This window comes from Nesoenas mayeri (genome assembly GCF_963082525.1).
Source record: "Nesoenas mayeri genome assembly, chromosome: 15".
NCBI classification, from domain to species: domain Eukaryota; kingdom Metazoa; phylum Chordata; class Aves; order Columbiformes; family Columbidae; genus Nesoenas; species Nesoenas mayeri.
The window spans coordinates 2,457,610-2,475,984 of NC_137559.1; the positions used below are offsets into that span (position 1 = coordinate 2,457,610).

Below are 18,375 nucleotides of genomic sequence, written 5' to 3' on the forward strand. Positions count from 1 at the left end.
GTGCAGAAGTTTCTAACACACTATTCCAAAATGCATCATCCTCTTACAAGAATGCCATTCAACAGCCATGACTTCATTAGAAGAAACATTTCACTGCCAGGTGATGAGCAAAGTATGCGCAGAACACGTTTCAGAGCATCAGCAGCCACCAGATGAATGTAATAATAAATAAAAAGCAGCTTTGCCAATGCATTCCCTGCATTTTACATTAGTGGCAGGGCAGGAAAGAAGGTTCCCCACACCTCCACCTCTTAACTGTGTGGCTACATGGAATAGTTGGGCACGCTTTATCTTCTTTCTGCTGAAAAAGCCTGGGGCCATTTTCTACAAGCTGCTCTAAACCCATGGGAAGCTTCATTTGAAAACAAGAGCCCTGAGCTCCTACCGCAGCTGGCCAGGTCAGAAAAGAAGCTCTAGACACCGATTCCAGGCGTTGGCCAAACACAGCGATCCGTTCGGGCCCAGCGCTCCCACCTTCGCTTTCAAATTGGGAATCTTGCCAGTTCTCACAGGCCCAATTCTGCTCTGGCTTCGGGACGGTGGTTCCAGCTCGTAGTTGTTCCTCCCCAGGTGGGGGAGAAGCCAGACGCAGCTGAGCCAGCACAGAGCAGCCGCGCAGGAAAATCAGATCACAAAGTTAAGGCGAAAAACGCTTTTCATTTTGCCCCAAAGAGAATCGCAAGCGGAAAAGGCACCATTTCTACGAAAAGCAGCACTTAAGCAGCTCGCTTTTCTCTCATACTTTACAACTTTGTTGCATTTTGTTTCAAATAAGAAAGATTACATCTGAAAAAGTATCAAAGCAAAACATTTTTCTATTTATTCTATGCACATAGTATCTCCTGTCAAGAGTTTTTACTTCTAAAAAGGTGGGGGGAACACCAATTAAACATCTTTATGCTTAAGTAAATTCTACGCTGATGAAAGTTGACAGAGTTTTGGAATGAAAGGTGCTCCATGTCTTTCATGTTCCTCTGGATTTTCTGATCTAGATCAGGACACCACTGTTCCTGACACTGGACCAGAGATGGATTAGTAAAGAATCCAACCTAACATGGCAATTTCTGTGCTGTATGTTATTTTAAAATAACAAACAGCACTTACGTAATCACAGCGAGTTCAAGAGAACCTCGAGGCACTTATCACATTAATCTTTTAACTCTCTAACATTTCAAGTTCACCATGCCCTTTAAGAAAGGTTTGAAATAACTGTGTAGTGGTTTTGCTGCTACAAGCACACAACAAAGGTATATTTACAAGCATATTCCCTTTAATAAAGCAGTTTGTGAGGAAAAACAATACAGCCCAGGTAAAGACGTGCTTGGGTCAAAAATATTCACTGGCAGAGGACCCAAGGGAGGAAAGATAGAGAAGAGGCTTAAGGACGAGGCTTACATAATAATAGCACAAGGCATTTAGGCCGGTTTGTCAGAACCAGGAGCGTTTTAAAGATGCTAAAAAATTGAAACGGTTTAATGTTCACGCATTTCCCATTTTCTCCCACCCCATCTTTATGTTGCTACTCTTGGCAGCTTATTAAAACTGAAAATTAGACCTTTCCTGGCTGATCCAGCACAGAACTCCCCCCTGCACTGGTGACAAACCAGAGACAAACAACGAAAGCAGCACCTTCCCAGCTCCCACGAGTCCTCGCTCTACACACCGATGAGGTTCAGCATTAAACTCAGGAGTGAATCATTTTCAAAACGCCATCAAGATAACCTGCACCAAATACACTCCGAAAAGCCTCTCAGACGATACAAATCATATTTTGCTCTTATCTACACCAGCAGATAAAGTCTGCTTAATAGTTCAGCACATTTTTCAGCAAACTGCGTATTTCTCCACATGAACAAAGGTCAGCGGCTCTCGCACGTCGGGTCCCTGGCCACAGTTGCTGTTTTCTGTATACAGTGAGATGGGCAAGATCTACTTTTATTCACTAAACCCCCCACCTTTCCCAGCCGCAGTTTTCAGAACCTTGGTATTAAACAACGCCGGCAATTCCAGACTAAAATATACTGCTCCACAACTCCTGCTCTTGACCCATTCCCTTGCTCACAGCCTGGTAGATGTGCATTCATGTAAAAGTGGGATGGAAAAGGGTCTTTTAGATCAGGTCCCATCTAGCCCTTTGCTATTAAGAACTCAAGTCATCTCTTCCATACCCTTGTGGAGCTCCACCTCAGAAGCAGCAATCTGTGTACTTTTGACTCCACTGGAAGCTGCATTTAGAACATAGACTTTCTGAAAGTTAGAACCTCCTTCTAGCTGTATTCATGGCAGAGTTACAGTGATTTGATTTGAATTCCAATGCTAGTCTTTGGTATAGATGGTTCTTTTGCTCACTGGTATTGATCTCCTTTCCTTCTCCATCTGTGTATTTCTTGGCAGTAATTGTATCTCCTGCCAGCCTGTGCTAGAGACCAGTCCTTGCACTCCCCACTGGTTCAGGGGCTCTCAAGCTCCCACCAACAGCCCTTTTCTGCATTGAGGTCCCACCATCCTCCTCCACAGGTGAGCAGAACTCTGAGAAGCATCTCCCAGGCCATCTACAGAGGCACTTGTACACTGCTACCTCCACCAAAGTTCTCCTGGTGTATCCTATGTGAGAGAACTAACAGCCATTCTGTTGTAAACAAGTCCACGGCCCTTCTTCCGCTCCTTTCCACCACATGTGCTACATTTTACAAAAGCAGTTTGTATTCAGCTCCCAATTCCATAGAGCCTTGTGTTTTGTTTCACTGAATTTCGTCCCACTTCTTTAATCCTTAGGGTCACTCTGTTCTGCATATCCAGCTTTTGTGTATTTATGAATCCTCTGAACCTGGCCCCATCAGTCAGGTTTTATCAGCACATACCAAATTTTTGCACCAAAATCATTAACAGGAATACTAAATAAAGCAGATCCACTGAGGAATTCTACTTATCCTCACATTTCCCTTTCAACAATGCCAAATCTATCCCTGTTCAAACAATTCCTTATACATGCTACGATTCTTCTATTAATTTCCATCTTCTCCCACATAGTTTATACTTTCCCAAGTGGTTCTCTTGATAAAATGTTACAGAGAAATTCAAATCAATAAGATCTACTGTTTCCTTTGATAAGATGATCGGTTCTCCAGACAAAGAAGGCTGTTACAGGATGCACCTTGGTCCTCCTTGATCCAATGACGTGGATTCTTCGCCCTGTAGATAAAGGCCTTGCCCACTAGTAGAAGGGAGCAGCACAGTACAAGAGTTTGAACACTTAATGAGAAATTTTGGGTTGCTTCTATTTGGAAAAGGTCTGTGCGTTTTGAGAAGGGTTTTGAGAAAAGCATTGCTACGGCAAAACAAAATCTTCTTCAAGAAGCATGCACGGGATTCATTTTTATGTTTTTGTTGTGAAAATAAAACACTGGGGACAAATGAGGTATGACACAGCGCACATCTAAGGGAGAGGGAAGGCACAGCAGAAAGTGTAAAACTGGAATACTGAAAGATGCTAAAATGGAAATGGAAAGGTAAAATTAAAAGTGAGCTAAACATTATCATGGTTATTGGATTTGTGGAAATGACCAAATGAGAGGCTGAATAAAAATCAAGCAGGAGCATCTGAGCTTTCTGACAGTAGCAAACCAGCCCCTTGCTGATTAGTCTCTGCTATTTAAATGATAATTTCACTTTAAGGCAAACCGGATTGCTTAATGTAAGGAAAGTGGCTCTTTATAAAAGTGTTGGTATTTTTGAAAGCTTCTCCTTCACAGCAGAGTGAGCACCTCAGTTCAACCCATTTACACGTAACACGGGTCACTACATGCTGGAAGAAAGCAAGCGGCTTTTATCCGACCGTTTTTCAGCAGCATCTCAAACGCTACTTGCAAGAAATATGGAAGCAACACAAAACGAAGCGTCTGGCCGGGGAGTTCCCCCGGCAAACAAATCACCCGCTACGCAGAACATACCACAAGCACACGTTCCTAAAACCATTCCTGCTCCTAGTGGATAAACAGCATTTACTGGTTTGGGAAATGCACCCTGTGTTCAAGCCAGGACAATGCTCTATATTCTGATAAAGAGTGTCAACAGAAAAATAAGTGATATTTTCCATTTAAAATAAAAAAAAAGGTTCCACTGGCATCTTCACTTCCAAAATAAAGTTCTTATTGCCCCAGTATGTTGATCGTCTTTTCTTTGATTCCATTATTCTCCATACAGTTCTTGTAGGCGAACTACCAAAGTTCCTCAAATTATTCTTCAACAAAGATGACAGATAGTGTGCTAAGCTGTTGTTCAATAGTTTCCTCCATCTCCAGAACGCCAGAGCTGTGATCCTGGAAAGGCAGTTGCTGTAACTGTTCCCAGAGCTTTGAAATGCAAAGCGAGGACAGACATATTTTTGATGTGAACTTGCTTACTTCTGACTCTGATTTCCTGATTCTACATTACAGCCTCAGCCCGCCTCGCCGTCAGGTGCTCAGCCATTATGTTCTACACTATTCCTGCCCTTCCTTCAGCCTCAAGACTTATTACTCTGATCTATTCAAATGGAAATAAAAGCATGAAAGGCAAAGCAGAAAGAAGACTAATATTTTTGAACATGAGAGAGAAGTACGGCATTTTTGGAGAAAATTAATATCTGATAGGAAAATTCTATGGCAGGAAGCTTTGCCCAGCATTTCAGTGAAATATTGGCAGGAATAGACCTATGGTATTTTAAGAAATCTGTGAAAAGAGGTGCAGATGGTTGCCATATTAAGTGGATCAACATCATGAGAATGGCAGAAGATTAAACTGGCTAAAGCACAGATTTGACACCAGGCTGCGAACTATCACTGTAAAATGTAGTGCTGTGCCTGTTCAGGACAAGAGCAGATAATCCTTGTGGGAGGCAAGGGGAGACCTCAGAACCAGAGAAGTTGTTCTAGTACGCAGCGCTTCTTTTTCTCTTTTGTTTTGTTGGGGTTGGTTTGTTTTCTGCTTGTTTGGGGTGTCTGGGTTTTTTTAATTAGTGTTTCCCCCTGTGTAGTGTTTATCGCCCTTTGGGGTGCCCTGGGAATCCCCACTGTGACAAGACAGCTTGTTTTCCACTGGGAACCTTGTCAGCAGCACTCATGCAACTGTCAGTATGTTCACAGATCATAAATTACAATTCTTTACAGAACACTTAAATGTACAAAATGAAGGTTCAATATTCTCATACTATGCTAATTCTAACTTTCTACTCCAGTTAAGGGCTTAGCTCTAAAGCATGGGCTACCACTAGCCAACCCAAACCTCCATAAACCATTCAGAAATCAGCACTGAAGTTCAGGTCAGCAGCACAGCTATGGACAGCATCAAACACTTCTAATTGGATCCATTTCTTGCTTGGTGACAAAAGTTGAGTGGGCTACAATAGGCTATTCCAATAAAAATACTTGCTTCACTATGGAGCGATCATGCCAGAATGATGGCATTACTGGAACTAGCAACAGTAACCCCCAGTGTTGTCTTGATTGGCTGCAGTTAATTAAGTATCCAGAAATGCATATGAGCAATCGAAATTATTTCAACATGCACTGCTTTGTATAGCTGTCAACAGATTCTTTTTTAAACCAGTAACCACTTATTCATAATGGACATTCAGAGAAAGGTAAATTACTACCTTGTGAGAAAGGAGAAGATTATGAGCTTCATTCACTACTGCAAAGATATTCAATGCCTTGGATGGAAGAGAGTGCAGAGTAGCTAAGCATAGTTAATCAAGAATCAAAAAGGAACGTAGAGAACTCCAATATTCTCCCTTCTCTCCCATTCATTGAAAAAAAGAGCACTAATCCACCACTAAATGCAGAATCAAGAAATTTGATTCCCTTCTCCCTCCCTTTCTACTCCCTTCCCCCCAATTCCAAAAGCAGAATCTGCATAGAAGGACGTCCCGTACTGAGCGTAGCACCTGTGTAATTACAAATTACAACTGTGCTAACCACTGTACTAAATAGAGATGCTTGCCACTTAATTAAACCCTTTCTTAGAGAGGAAATGCATACACATTCACACTATCTCCTCTTCTTAATTGGGCTCAGACACTGCAGGAAGCCAGTCCCCGAGATTTGTCAGCCAGCCAGCCTGCAGATGTTTCCGAAAGAAAACCAGGTCAGCATTACCAGGTTCACGTCTTTGGCTCCAGGCGACAGGTCAGCAGAGCAGTGTCTGCCGCCTGCAGCTGGCGGGCTCCGCGCAGGGAAAACGGTCCTTGAGCACTGGCCCGAAATCCTGTCGAATCTGCACTTCTCTGTACAGGCCTGGACAGCAAGCATGCAAAACAGCTACACCAGCTTAACGCAATATCGTCACTGACGCCAACTAAATTTACCCTTGCAAGCTGAAGGACAACTGTAGGTACTCCCCAAACCTCAGCTTCATTAAAGCTCGGAGTGCCCCCGGCTCAACCTCATGCGGCAGGTATCAGGGGCTGAGACCTGCCCTCCGGCATAACCACAATGAGATGTGACTCTGAAACATTCAAGACCGCAACTGGAGCCTCTGAGCAACACAGTAGAGTCCAAGCACACTGCTTTTTCCTTCTGATACATCAACTTCACCTTTAATTTCCACACTGTGTTCCACAGCCCTTCAGAAAAGGACAGCTGATCTCTCCATTGCTTCCTGTGATGGGCATGGAAAGGAAGACAGTGATTCTGAAAAGCAATACAAACAAAACCTTTTGCTTTATCTTCTACACACAAACACCAGTACTATCTACAACAGAAGATGGTGCTCCAAGAAACGAAAGACCTATGTAAATGGGTCATTATCGATATATTTTATCGCCTTCCAATCCTTGATTAATCTAACATCAAAAATCTGTTACTGATATAAAATAATTCTGCTGTGTATATAAAGATCTTAGACCCCAGCAGGCGAAAATACAACCTTCATGTAGTCAGTACATCCAATTAAAAACAAACACAAACCCACTACAAACAAACAAAAACCACAAAATGAAACCAATCAAACAAAGACACACACACAAAATGACACATTACTATCTATTCTCTCTTTGAAATAAATGCTTGGACTAAAACTCCTTGGAAGCCAATGCTTGTGGTCCACCTGTCTGTCTGCACAAATATGTATAATTTTTCAGCAAAACTTCAGTCTTCCAATCTTCTGACCCTTATGGATAAATACAGAGACAAATTTAACATTAATCCTTGTCAGCTGCTATCAAGGACCATCAGCATCTGACTTACTGCCTCATCTTTAAAACATACCTGATTCACATCATTTTGAATCATTCAGTACTCCGGGGTGCATCTGTTTATGCTCAGCAAAAATGACCTGACTAATTCATTAGAGGACAAAGGCAACACCAGCCAAATGTAGACACGCAGCATTAAAAAGCTTGATTTAGATTTAAAGCACACAGAACGTGAACCCTCGTTTTTCATTTGGGCATCTCCTATGTGCCACAGAAGGGCAAGTCAGAACAATAAGGATGCTGCTCTCAAGGATGCAATTCTAAGGCTTGGGCTAGGAGGAGATTAAAAAGACAACCCCAACAGGCTTTGAAGAATTCCTATGAAACAAGACAAAATGAAGAATGTGTGATGTAAATATGAAGTTTACAGCGCTGGTTGGACAAAACACTTTACTCTGTATGCCGTTAGAGAAACGTGCACAAATCTTTGTCTTATCAAGTTACCACCCAAAGTACTGGACAAGGAGAAAGTGGTTGCACACAGGTAACATTCAATGGAATTTCAAAGGTTTAATAGCAACAATGAACAGCTGTTACGAGCCCGGCTGAGCCGGGCGGGCTGCAGCAGCCCCGCGCTCTCCCGCAGCAGGAGGCCGGATGCCATCTCGTGGATGGTTTTGCACATTGTCACCCACATAAACCATCCACCGCTCCCACACAACCTTCCACAGAGATTTTTCCATTAAAATACACGTTGTTTCATGGCAGACAAGAAACCACCTCGAAAATATCTCTGAGCTAATAGTCTAACTCTGAAAAAACAACTAAGTCTGTCGTGATGAATGTGGTTCTTCAGTGAAGATGGTAAACAACTCATTAACACAAATATTGTATTGTGAAGAAATACAAACTATATCAGCACATCCCGCAGAGACAGAGTACAAGACACTTGTTTTCTCAAAGTCCTACAATAGTCCTACATTAATATACTTCTCAAAGAGAGTAAACTCCAAAATAAATAAGATTTTCTACTCTCAAAACAAGAATTTCAAAACCAAGTGGTTTTTCTTGCTACTGTTGAAACCAAAACCTGCAGCAGAAATATCGAGTCAGAACGACACCAATGTATGAAAATCCCTGGCAGCATAACAATAACATACAAAAATACCTACAAGACAAAATTACATCCAAGACAAAAGTCAGAGCCAATTACATGAGAAAGTAGGCAGCAAGAAGATCGAGACATTGAAAGGACATATAATTGAACACAAAAAAGATTATGTAGATTCATAACATGTATATATGAACTACACATAACTATGGTGCGTATTATTGTATCATCTGGGTACGGTGCAGCTTATGAGCACATTATATACCATTTCTATAGGGCAGGCACAATACCAAAAGCAGATTCAGGAAAGAACACTGCACAACAGCAACACGAACACACCAACACGCTCTAGAGCTAAAGCTGCCTTGGTTTCTGTAGTTTGAGAACAAGAGGAAAACCCAGGAGCTTACAAGCAGGTTCCAGAACCAGCAAACATAAGATTAGCCTTTGAATAAACTGTTAATGAACTTGTTTCCCCCCAAAAGGTGAAGCATTATAAACACTTAGCGTTACCAAAAAGAGACCAGTACAAAACCAGCAGGATTACCGCTGCACTCCTGAAAGCTGCACCTCCTTTCCAAGTGTTATTACATAAAATTATACTCGAAATTACACTCATAGGTCTGATCATGAGCCAATCTGACAAAGTGCCTGCTGGGACCAGGCAATCAGTGAACAGAAACCACCGAGAGCAGACACAGAACAAGCCCTGTGGAAGTGCTGGAGGAAATGAAAAACCATCCTCTCCTAAAACACCACCCGCTGTATGCACTTCCCTTATATTCTCTGTACCAACGAAGAATGTGATAAGAAAAGATGAGAAATCCTAATTCATTCCCTTTTTCCTTGCTTATCTAGTTATTAGCAATTAGTGTTGTTGCTCTGGCTCTTTGGGACAACCATCCAAGTCGTTCCTATTTTCTTCTACTGTGAGATAAGCAATTAACTCTTCTCCAACTTGCACCAACAGCATACTCCAGGAACCTGCCTAGGACAAGGATCTCTCGTCATCTTCATATTCCTGACCAAAAATGAATGTAAATTCATGCTGTAAGAAGTCTGAGCAATGGGGAAAAAAAAGGGAGGGGGAATCATCCAGTTCGACCTGCTACAATTGCATGCAAAAGATGATTTTTCTCAAGAGCAATTCGCTTTTCTGTATGAGAAGACACCATTAATAGCACTAAACAATATGGCCCAATCAAAACCCTAACACTTTACAGCGCATATTCTGATTTTAAATGAAGGAGTTATTAGACTTCAATGGGCAGAATCACTTGGTTCCATTTCTCTCCCACTGTGAAATTACCTCATTAAACCTTTAACAGCTTGAGGTAAGTGAAAAGCTTCTGCTCCGCATCTGATAGAACAGGTTTTGTGAAAAGGATTCATACTATTTCTGTCCATTCCTTGCCATAGGAGATTTAGCACAATTGTAACTTCATCTAAATGTATGTATCCTCGGCAGATAAAGCAGAGAATCTCAAGCATGCTGCCTACTAGCATGCCTCTGGAAATGTTCATTATCCTCATTAAACACCAAACACTGAGAAAACGAAGAGGCTTTCCCAGGTTGAACACAAGTATTTTTCCCATGAAGCAGTAATGTACCCAAACCACACGGGAATATCCAAACACTCCAACTTCCAAACAACAGCAGCAGTGTGCACAGAGAAACAACTGGCGAAATTATGTTCTGTAGTTCACATTGCAGCTCCGGCCTGGATCCAATACGCAAGGTGAACTGTACTATAATGCTCATACCAAGACAGCATCTCTGCTTCTGGGGTAACAACAATGTAAATATTTAGAGGAAATAAAGCAACGCCTCACAGCTACACAGAAAACCTTCTGCAGTGGAAGAAAATGACCATCAGACGCACCATTTCCAGCCCTGATTTTTACCACATACGTCTCAGAGGTCTTAAAAAAATCTGTTCAGTGCTCCAGATGTCAGAAAGAGTTAAGTAACAGTACACGAGGAGACCAGCCAGTGCCACAAATCTGAGGGGGTATGTTTTCCCCCTTTTATAAGAAATAAAAGTATATTCCATTTCTCTTGTTAGATAAAATAACTAAATTAAAACTGTTCTTCAGCTGCTTTAGGGAAGAAAAGTCACAATAACACAATCTGGCAGTTTATTTTGATATCCAGATTTCAAAGAAATCACATTTACCACCATTTGTTAGAAGTAACATACATTTTTTCTTCTCTGGACATATCCTAAAGTTCTGAAAAGGTCCCTTGTTAAGCTAGCAGAATCTCTAACTAAACATGAATGTAGCTATACGAGTTCAAAGAACTCCATTCTGAATCTTGGCCTCAGACACATTGGTCAAATTGAGTTGGTGAAAAACATTTCTTAGTTCCCAAAGATACTTTGTACGAATGTGTATCTTACAGTTCTCATATATAATAAAAGGTACTGGAGGAGCTTTCACATGAAGAAGAAATAACAAGAATACATGACCACCACACTTCAGAGAGGAGATGATTAAGAGGAAAGAGATTGAAGTTTTACCTCCCTCCAGAGCTGTGAGCACATACCTGATATTCAAGCCAGTGCTCTGGTCCAGTTTCTCCCAGCTTTTTAGTTTTCCCAGAAGTTTCTACAATAGAGACCAAAAGAAGAGTTAGACATACAGACAAACGTTCTAACAGCTCATTTTCCACACTGTTTTCTCATGATTCTCCATTCAAACTCAGCATCTTTCCTTTTCCTCCTATGTATTCCACTGTCTTCCTATCTAGCACTTCTTGGGTTGTCCTTCTCCAGCCCTGTCACCGCAGCTCTGTGACACACAGAGCTCATGCTACACTTCAGCACTATCGATTATCTAACCCTGTGAGTGACCATCACTGTGCCAGACCTCGGCAGACCAGATTCTCAGCAGCAGAGGAGAAAAGCTGCATCCTCAATACCAGTTCTGTAGCTGCCAAAGTGCCCGTTTCTCCTCTTCCAGTTCCTCCTATAGCTTTTCACTTTCAGTCAATACCAGACAGTATCACCTAAACCTGATCACACACCAGTAGAGTTCTGCAGATCAACAAGTTTACATGTTTAGGTGAATCTCTTGACAACTCACTGTATGCCCGATACAGATCCGGATGGAAGCAAGACAATTTTATTTGTTTGAGATCACATTCTGGTCCTGCTAGCGCTGGGAGCAACCCAAGTGTATCAAGGTCTTTACCACACCATGTGGCAACACCATGTCGAGGCAGAGCTTAATGCCAAAAAAAGCATTTCCAGCAAAAGAAAGTCAAAAGACAGACAGCAAGGCCAGAAAAGACACCATGATGAGACTGTCGTTTAGACAAAAATCTCCAGCTGAACAGCAGACATCATGTTGTCTTTTTCACCTTCATTGCCATAGCTTCCTTTATGCTGACATTAAAGTTTGGAAATGCCTAGTTCAAACCAGTTAATTAAAATAGGTATCATATCTCAATTAACACAATATAGAAGAGCCTAAAAGACAGGCCAGGTAGCAGAGGAAACCCGCTATGCTGCTCATCCACCAAATACTTCCAGCACCTCACCTCATTTTCCAATTCAACGGTCACTAGCTGTGCTTGGACTTTCTCATAGCGTTCCAGTTTTCTTTGCAGACCTTCTACCTCCTCTTTAAGCAACCCGTTGTTTTCTTTCATTTCCCTGTGGTGAAAGGAGAGACAGCAATTGAAGAGCCATGCAACTCGATTCGCTCTCACAAACTTTCAGACACACATGGATTTACAAGAGAATCATACGACATTGAACAGACACCATGACATTCAACTGACTCACTTCTACAACCTTCACTGCAAAGTTACTTAACAAAAACAAATTTAAAAAGATTAAAATGCAGCTTTATTGAACTGATTTTTTTCCACTAAGTGCTGTCCTAATTATGTCCAAACAAGGTGATGCTTTGTATTTGTTTTATTGATTGGCAAAACAGCAGGAGGGGCGAGACTCCCACCTCCGCTCTTCAGCCAGGCCGAGCACAGGGCTGGAACACAGCAAGCGGTGGACGCTCGGGCGTTGTGAGCGCTCGGTGACACCTGAAAGCACTGACACTGCTTGGCTCGAGTTTAACAGACACGTGTAAGGGGGAGATAAAACTAGTTCAAAAGAATGACCTCTAATCTCTTGATATGTGTTTCTGCGTACAAAAACAAGCATGAGAAAAGATTACAAGATACATAATTTTAAATTATAATGAAACACTAACAAGAACAAAACCAAGGCAGATTGAATTTTAGAATAAGAAAAAGCTGGCAAGATCACTCAAGTAATTTACGCTTTAAAAAAAACCCACCAAAATATGGAAATTAAGTTTACTCTAAAAAAAAATATTTAAGGCAAGCTATTTCATTGGACACAGGAGTTTAATTTTCCAAACTAATTGCCACTTCAGATACCCAGAAAGTCTATTCTGCCAAGGGCTATCTTAGAATTCTTTAGAAATTTAAACAGAAGACTTTCCAAACATCATGCTGGAACAACAAGCCTTTAAAATAGCGGTAACAATAACTAAGCAGAAACAGTTATTAGAGAAATGCTCAGCCGTCTCTTCTCTCCACAAGGATTTCTTCCCCAAACCTGGACAGAGTTCATCACTGTCTTTAATAACTGAATTTTGTTCTAACAAGTTGGTATCAGCATCCAGAACAATCAATTCGCAATCACTGTGCTCAGGAAGATTCACCTACATCTTGTCACATCCTCTCACCTAATAACCATCACAACACTGCTCAATTCATACGCAGTATGTATATGACATATTTAAACTTTCTTCTAAGGTTTTCCATATGGAAGCCCAATAGAGGGCTTTGAAAGTACCTATAATGCAATTACAGCAGATACAGAAGAAGAGAAGATAATCCTTCTCAACAACCGGACCGTTCTTTCACCTGAAGTAGGCATTTTCCTCCCTGAGCTGGCGCAATTCCCGCTCCATTTTTGGGAAACGGGCCAATTCTGCTTTCATGTTCTTGACAATTACAGCATCATGTTCCTGCTGGGAGAGCTTCTGCTCCAGGTCCTGGAAAACACAGGATGACAAGAGGACACCAATGATTAACATGGAACTCATAAGAGCTACTTCTCCATCGTACTTTTTGAAGTCGAATCAATGACTTGAATTAAGTCAGAATGGAACTCAGTGGGTCATCTGATCCAATCCATTCCTTAGAGCACAGATGACTCATTTCTCTTATAGCACCTGGGCTGGCCTCTTCTCCACACCTGATCACCCTAAGTTCATAGCAAAAAAAGATCTCTCAGTGATTAAAAGCACCTGCTACTGATTAAACCAAATCTGTGATTTTTCTTGTCCTCTATTCCTCTGTCAATGAAGTGTAGAGAGGGGCACTTGGATGGTCAGCAAGAAGTTGGAATGAAAAGAAACACAACTGTGTATTTTAGCATTATAGTAGATGTTGCAATTTCCTAAAAGGAAAACAAAAAACCTGATTTAGAGCTGTATTGCAGTCTGATCTCTTGTTTCCCAGCCTTTCCTTTCTGGCTCTGACTGCCGGAGGAAGTGTCTTCTCCCACTCACAGAACTGGCAATGAGGTTGGCTCTCAGTGGAGCTTTACTTGACACCAACCACAGGCACGGCCACCAGCAGCATCTGCCCAAACCAAAGTAACTCTCCACATTTACCTCAGCTGGCATGATATGACAGTGAAAAATATACACTCCTACCAACCTACATATTTGAAAGGACAGAAAGCATCTCTATACTCACATCTAAGTCAGTGTGGTTTCAAAAGTTTTGCAAGCACTTGCACTTCTTACAAGAGCTAAACTCAACTCCAGAGGAAGGATATTCTGGGAAGCAAAAAAGCAAGCCCAGCTGCTAGGTTCATCCTCCACCATGCGGAAAAAAGATTGCTCTAGAAGGCTGATGAACTGGGCTCTGCCACAGGATCAAATGGAGAAATCCTCCAGAGCTCTGTGTAAAGATATAAATCACTTCTCTACAGAGAAAGTGCGGGTGGATTGTTTTTCCAATCAGTTTGCACAACAAAGGTAAAATGTCATGTTTAAAGCCACTTGTAGGTAGCCTGGTCCATCCAACTGAATTTAGCCAACTTCAGCTCTTGCTGGCCACCAGATCAGATTCTTATATGACAAACAGACCTTTTATTTCTGCAACAGTCATTTTCAAAAGAAAACAGTTCTATTCTTCCATGGAAGAAATTAAACACTAAAGCTTTATACAAGCCACAGAGTTTCTTACCTTAATCTTCTGTTCATATTCTGCCAGGAGGGACTGGCCTGCTTGCAACGTCTGGATTTGCTGACTAGCTTCTTGCCATTTTCTATCAGATGTAGACACAAAAGACATTTAGCACTCAGGAATCACATACAAGAAAAAACCCACATGCAGAACCATCTCTGACAAACATTTTCAAACACCACTAACAAGGTATACCGTACTGTTATAGAAAATTGTCTCTGAGTTTCACACTCATACCATCCCCTCCAACTCAGAGACAAAAATACTCATTTTAATTAAAAGATATATCTTAAGAAATACCCAAAAATCAAGTGACTTTCACTCTGAAACCAACAAATACACACTCACAGCAAATAATCAGCACCTTCGCAAGAGCTGAACTTAGTAAGCAAGGAAAAACACAACCATATCTTTCAACTACCCCTCAACTATAATTTATGGCTTGATATTTTTGTTCTGTTCCATCTATAAAGTTCAGATAAGCCTTTCCCACCCACATGCCTTCTGTTAACTCTCCACCACGAACATGAGACATCGCTGAGATTTCAAACTCAAGCATTTTTTTTCTCAAGGTACAATTAAATTGCACCTCAGAGCTAGTTTCAAACAACGGTTATAACCTGCACATCCAGATCAAAGAACCGCTTTGAAGAGCAGAAATCAAACGCTGTTTAAAGTTTCCTGAGTGACAACAGCTGCAGAAGACTGAAGTTCTGTTTGCCTTTTTCTCCCTACAGTCATTCATCCCCTGCTTACTTATGTTGAACATCCAGCTGTTCCATCAGCTCCTGCTTCTGAGAGTCTTGGCTTGTCATCTGCATCTCTTGATTCATTATATTCCATTGCAGCTCTGATATTTTCCCTTTTAATATTGTGATTGTCTGAATTAATGGAAAGAAAGAATAAACACACAAGGCTATGAGTCTCCAAGCTGGACATTATGGATGATGATAGACAGAAATCATATCCAACTAAAAAGTACAAACACTGAATCTAGAAACAACCCAAACTCCTACAAACCTGCAAACTCACTGCAAAAACAAAGGCAAGAGACAATCATTTAGTCGCTTTCATCTGTCACCCAAATTCTCATTTCCATTCCCTATTAAGTGGGTGACCTCAAACTAGCATGAAAAATATCAATCTTCAAAGCTAGATGATGATACAAGTATAGATATATATATATTAAAAATAATTATCCCACAGCCATTCCAAATATATTTTGTCTGGGTTTCTCTCAACCAAATACCTGAAGTATTATGCTTCCCTCAAAAGCAGAGGCCAGTGGTTTGTAAAATTTTGTTCCAAATGCCTTAACTCTAAAGAAAAACTTGAGCATTTGTTTCAAACCGCCATTACTCAGCTCCCTTTAACACAGAAAAAGAGAAAACATCTCAGAACATTACATCCTTAGGGTGCTTTCTAGACAGAGAGACACATAGGGTTCTCATCTTGATACAGATAGATATGGAAATAAAATGAACACAGAAATAGAACTGCTGCATGCATTTCATATGTGAGTTTAGTTTCATGTGCCATCACTGTCTCCCTGTTTTTAATCACCGATAACTGGCACATTGAATCTGTTGACCTGCTGCATCACATAGATACTCTTCCAGTGACACCAAGGCAGGAGGAAGGCTGAAGGACATAGTGGTTGTTGATCCACAACCGGCACAGGAAACCAAGTTAAACAGAAAAGTTACAAATGAACTGGCTGAATTTAAACATAATGATTTCTGAAAAGGCTGAGAGTTGAAAAGATGGTCTGTTCGTCCAAAAGAACTGAAAGTCTTATCCAATCATTCTCTCCACCGTGGAACATGTAGGCATTTAAGACACTTCGGCAAAACATACTTCGTACATAACTTTGGTTTCATCCACTCTACAGTTCCTTCTGCTTCCCTGAGCATCCTCCCATCTTATCTCTTGCATTGTTTCCCCTTTCTTTACTGTGTCGTGTAACCTGATTTCTAAACCTAAATGCTCTATGTTGCCTTGCACTTTTTTAATTCTCCATATCAACCTGTCCAAAAAATGTCTTCTCATTGGTAATTAATACAGTAACATCTTCTGACCTGCTCACTTGTGTCTGGACTTGATTTAGTTATAAATTTTGACAGAAAAAACACATACCACCACAGCTTATTCATTTCTAGATAACAAACACAGTTATTCCAATTTTTTTTTTTAATCAAAGAGGGCATTTTCTATTGACAAGAACTGCAAAGTCACCTGAAGCTATGAACGGATTAAAAATGACTGTTCTTACTTCATTAGCTTCAGCTAGTTTGCTCTCCTTCTCTTGCAGCTTCTTACTCATCGTCTCCATGCTCTTCTTATAGGATTTGTTCATCTCCATTTGTTCTTTCAGTTTATTTTCAGCTTCTGTTTCCCTTTCCTGATATTGCTTGATGCGTGTGAGCAGCTCCTGGTTACGGTCAGCTTCTCGCTTGCAAAGAAAAAGAAAATGCAAAGAGATGTAAGAAGAAAGTAGCGCAAAGGCGAAGCCATTTTTGTTCCTCCGGTCTCCACTCCTCATTACTGTGGTCACCAAGGCATCGTCACGAAGCGGCGCTACTCAGATCGCAGCTTTAGCCTTTGCTAAGGGCAAAAATCTTACTAGTAGCAACTCAATGTCAAGGGACTACCCAGGGCAACGGAGCTGGAAAATTTAGAGACAGTCTTCCAAATCTCTTAGACTGACACGTGAATATGAGAATGCAGACATGGCTGCACAGACCCCACTGCACACTCTCCAGCAGATCAAAGATGAGAACATTTGATGCTCCAATTTAAAGCTGACCCATACAAAGCAAATAGACCAGAAACCCAGATCTCAATAACTGGGTTAATAAGACAAACTTCCCTCTGCAACTTCTGGAAATTGTATAAGGCTATTTAATAGAAAAGAAACGGGGTTTAAATGCACAGTATGATCAATGAATACAATAAATATTTTTGCACTCTGACAATCTTCCATACACTATTTCAGTTTATTCCTAGCACAAATTGATTAACAGTTATTGAAAAAAGGTGTAGCAAATTGCTTTGCTAATCAAAGCAAATCGAGACACGGATTTACATAGTAAGCAAGGATTATGCAAAGCGATGTGAGGTTCCTAAAACCTTTATCCACATGACTCAAAAAAATCACAGAATCTGAGCAGGGTAATTACCACAGTACTGGATTAGTGCTGCTCCCTTTTTATGTACCAGTATTTCAAGGGTTTCTGTGACTGACTCAGCTACATTCCAGTTTGTCCTCCTCCTGGCTTAATCCCACACCACCTGACTTCACATGAACGAAGAATTCAGTCACTGACTCACTATTTCATAACAACACACTAAATCCATCACCAAGCACCCTTGTAAAATACAAAACACGCTTATTATTTTTTAAAGATTTCTTTTTAAATAATCAGTCACATATGAGACCTTTATTACTGCACAAAACCCACAGATCTACTACTTACTTCAGTAACACGGTTAAGCAAACATATGCAGGCATAAAACCAGAAACCAATAAAAGATATTAGCCCCTGAGTAAGGCTCACTGTTTTATCAGTGCAAGCTCTCTTGTGTGACAGTGCAGGTTTGGCACTGCTGCCATTCCAATTAATTACAGTCACACAGACTAAGTGCTTGCAATTGCGCCAGCAGAAGTTTAAATTCATCCGGGAGTAAAAACACTTAAATACTTCTGGGAGAAACAAATAACAAATCCCTTTTGTTAATGCTACCCATGACAACTTCAGTGCTAAAATAACAGAATCCAGTAATCAGATCATCAGTTTGTCAACAAGGCTTTGAGGTTCGCACACTTGTGTACATTAGCAAGTCAGTGCAATGCACAGC

General features: G+C 41.0%; 1 protein-coding gene across 1 annotated transcript in view; it reads right to left on the minus strand.

Annotated features, from left to right (window-relative positions):
- The window catches only part of MAD1L1 (mitotic arrest deficient 1 like 1), a 366,427-nt gene that overhangs the window by 345,724 nt on the left and 2,328 nt on the right, over positions 1–18,375 (minus strand). The window contains exons 4-9 of the mRNA XM_080353821.1: positions 16,790–16,969; positions 15,274–15,398; positions 14,518–14,599; positions 13,183–13,313; positions 11,827–11,941; positions 10,831–10,892 (exon numbers count right to left, since the gene is read on the minus strand). Of these exons, the coding sequence (XP_080209947.1) occupies positions 10,831–10,892; positions 11,827–11,941; positions 13,183–13,313; positions 14,518–14,599; positions 15,274–15,398; positions 16,790–16,969 (695 nt within the window). The remainder of the gene's footprint in view (positions 1–10,830; positions 10,893–11,826; positions 11,942–13,182; positions 13,314–14,517; positions 14,600–15,273; positions 15,399–16,789; positions 16,970–18,375) is intronic.